The sequence below is a fragment of the Dermacentor albipictus genome, chromosome 6 (genome assembly GCF_038994185.2).
Source record: "Dermacentor albipictus isolate Rhodes 1998 colony chromosome 6, USDA_Dalb.pri_finalv2, whole genome shotgun sequence".
NCBI lineage: Eukaryota > Metazoa > Arthropoda > Arachnida > Ixodida > Ixodidae > Dermacentor > Dermacentor albipictus.
Window position 1 is genome coordinate 137,764,649 of NC_091826.1, and position 3,292 is coordinate 137,767,940.

The 3,292-nt window shown below is 51.5% G+C and overlaps 1 protein-coding gene across 1 annotated transcript; it reads left to right on the forward strand.

Annotated features, from left to right (window-relative positions):
* The first annotated feature begins 284 nt into the window (after positions 1-284).
* On the forward strand, positions 285-656 carry LOC135902268 (uncharacterized). Its single transcript, XM_065432253.1, has one exon. The coding sequence runs from the start codon at positions 285-287 to the stop codon at positions 654-656; it is 372 nt and encodes a 123-aa protein (XP_065288325.1).
* The last annotated feature ends 2,636 nt before the right edge of the window (positions 657-3,292 follow it).

Below are 3,292 nucleotides of genomic sequence, written 5' to 3' on the forward strand. Positions count from 1 at the left end.
TGTCAAAAGCTCACCACTTTTATAACGTCGTATGGGCGGTACTGCTACCGCAGGTTGCCGTTCGGGATCACATCCGCACCAGAAATTTTGCAAAGAAAGTTCTCGCAGGTCGTCGAAGGCCTAGACGGCGTACTAAACTACATGGACGACATTCTGGTGTACGGCAAGAACAAAGTGGAACATTACAACAGCCTTCGTAACGTGCTCGACCGTCTGGAAAAACAGGAGTAACCCTTAACAAGGAAAAATGTTGTTTCGCTGTTGAGCAAGTAGCATCTCTGGGCATGATCTTTGACGCCAATGGTGTGCGCCCAGATCCTGAGAAGATCAGAGCAATCAAGGAGTTGCCTCGACCCCAAAACGTCGCTGAGGTTCGTTCCTTATTAGGCATGATGAACCACCTCGCAAGGTTTGTTCCTGATGCTGCGTCTATATCTGCGCCTTTACGCAGCCTCCTAAACAAAGACAGCGACTGCTGTTGGGGAACTCAACAAGAGGAAGCTTTTGAGAAGATCAAGACTACTCTCAGCTCTAACAGATGTCTGGCAAGGTACAACCCCATGTACTCGACAATCGTTTCGGCGGACGCGTCACTTCGCAAGGACTTGGCGCTGTACCACTCCAGGATCAGCCATCTGGCGAAAGGCGTCCAGTAGCATATGCCTCCAGATCGCTCACAAAAACAGAGCAGAGGTATTCACAAATCGAGAAGGAAGCGTTGGCTTTGACCTGGGCAGCAGAAGGCTTCGACGAATTTCTGAGAGGCCTCACGTTTTTATTTGAGACAGACCACAAGCCCCTCCTTCCGCTACTGGGTCGCGATCCTCTCGATTCGCTTCCACCAAGAATCCAAAGGTTCAGAATGCGTCTTATGCGGTACTCGTTCACGGTCACACACGTCCCGGGTAAAACCATCGCTACAGCGGACACTCTTTCTCGAGCCAGAGGGATGAACACGGGACTGTCTATCGGGGAATTGTCTGAAGCTGACATCTCGGCTCACGTGGATGGAGTCGGTCGATTGCGCTCTCAGATGACATGCTCGACTGCATACGCTCAGAGCAGGCAACGTACCCCGAGTGCGCATCGTTGCTCGGAGCTTGCATGCAAGGTTGGCCCGCAAAGGATCGGCTGCCGCAAGTTCTCAAACCATTCTGGGCGCATCGTGGCAACATCACGGTTTGCAAGCAGTTGCTTCTAAAGGACGCCAGACTAGTAATCCCAAGATCTCTGCGGAAAGAAATGCTTCATAGAATCCACGGAGGGCATCAAGGCACTTCCCGCTGCCGCGCAAACGCTAAGGAATCAGTCTGGTGGCCAGGAATTAGCCAGGAAATCGCAACAACCGTAGCCAACTGCCAAACTTGTGCTGCAGAGCGCACTCAATTTTCCGAACCAATGATCCCATCTGAAACAACGGAGCTTCCATGGGAGGAAATCGGAATTGGTTTGTTTGAGATGAAAGGAGCTGTCTATCTTGTTGTTGACTACCACTCCAGATATCCTGAGCTGGCCCTACTGGATCAAGGAACATCGTCACAGGTGGTCATTCAGCACCTGAAAAGCATCTTCGCCAGGCATGGGATACCGAAAACGGTAATATCAGACAACGGACCACAGTTCGTCTCATTTGCTTTCATTGAAATTGCAAGACTTCACGCATGTCACAACGAGCCCTCGTTACCCACAAGCTAACGGGGAAGCTGAGCGCATGGTAGGGACTCTCAAAAGACTACTGAAGAAAGCGCCGGACCCATACATTGCCTTGCTGAATTATAGAAACACACCGGGCCCAACGAGCTGTAGCCCAGCGGAACTGCTAATGAGCCGCCGCTTACGCTCACGAGTGCCATGCGTGCAATCCGCTTCAAAACCGCGAGTGGTAACCGTTTCTTGGAAAAAGCAGGACGAAAAATGCAGACAGAAACAAAAGATGTATTTTGACAGACGTCCTGCTGCGAAACTTCTTCCCAGTTTATCCGCAGGCAACCAAGTAGGGCTGAGAGACAGATGCGCCGAGGGCACAGTCCTTCGTCCTTCATCAACACCAAGATCCTACTGGGTCCAGACTGCAGGGGGGACCATACGCAGAAACAGACGCCATCTGTTCCTGCTCCCAAACGGAGGAGATACCAGTCCCGTCCCAGCCGAACAGCCTCAACAAAGCAGCCTGCCAACGGACACGGCCGACAAAGCGGACATCGTGGCTAAGCAATCGTCCGACGCCCAGGAAACCCTTCCACCGAACGAAACTTCGAGACCCGAGCAAAGAACTACGCGATACGGTCGCGTCGTACGAGCGCCGAAAAGACTCGGCATTGATGACTGATTTTCAAAGTGCTTTCCTTTCTTGGTAAGCACGCAGTGCTTGTAAAACGGAGATGTGACGTCATCCCGATACGCCCTGTGTGCGCCTGAGCCACAGACACACGCTGAGATAAGCGCTATGCTTTCATTTCCTTTAACCAGTTCTCACACAAGTCATGTGACCGTTCTGGCTGTATATACTTCATGACTGTACATTTAAAAAGGGATTCATTCTTGGTCATGGGACGACGAGCGTCTGTCCGAATGTCTGACAAAATTGAGATTGGTGTGCTCTACAGCTGTCTTAGGACTCGAGAAACATTACGGATAACTGTGGAGCACTCTATTAAATTACCTTCTACAAAGGCTGTAATTAATGTACACAGTCGTCACGGGAACATGCTTCCTTCTTAGGCGAATTACAAACACTGTGCCTTACTCATTGCAAGGAGGATCCCTGGGAAAATACGGCATACCTCCCATAAGGCATAAACGTTGCATTAATACCAATATGTAGTTAATTATTTTGAAAGTACATAATTAAAGTCATCAATCTATTTTCATGTTTACTGCAGGGCGAAGGTCTTTCCCGGCCATCTCCAGTTGCCCCTGTCCTGCACTAGCTGATTCCAACTTGCGCTTGCAAATTCCCTAATTTCATTAGCCTACCAAGCTCTGTGCCGCCCTTGACTGCGCTTCCCTTCTCTGGGACCCAGTGGCGTAGCTAGGTCGTCTGGCACCCGGGGCCCATAGGTCTTCTGTCAACACCCCCCCCCCCCCCCGGGTGTAGCCGGCGGAAAGAGGGGTGTCTTCAGACGCATCTGACACCCCCCCCCCTTCCACAGGCCCCTTGCACCCGGGGCCCACGGCCCCCCGGCCCCCCCTATTGCTACGCCACTGCTGGGACCCCATTCTGTAACTCAAATCGTCCACCGGTGTTCTACCCTACGAATTAATTACCTGACCTGCTCAGCAGCGCCATTTC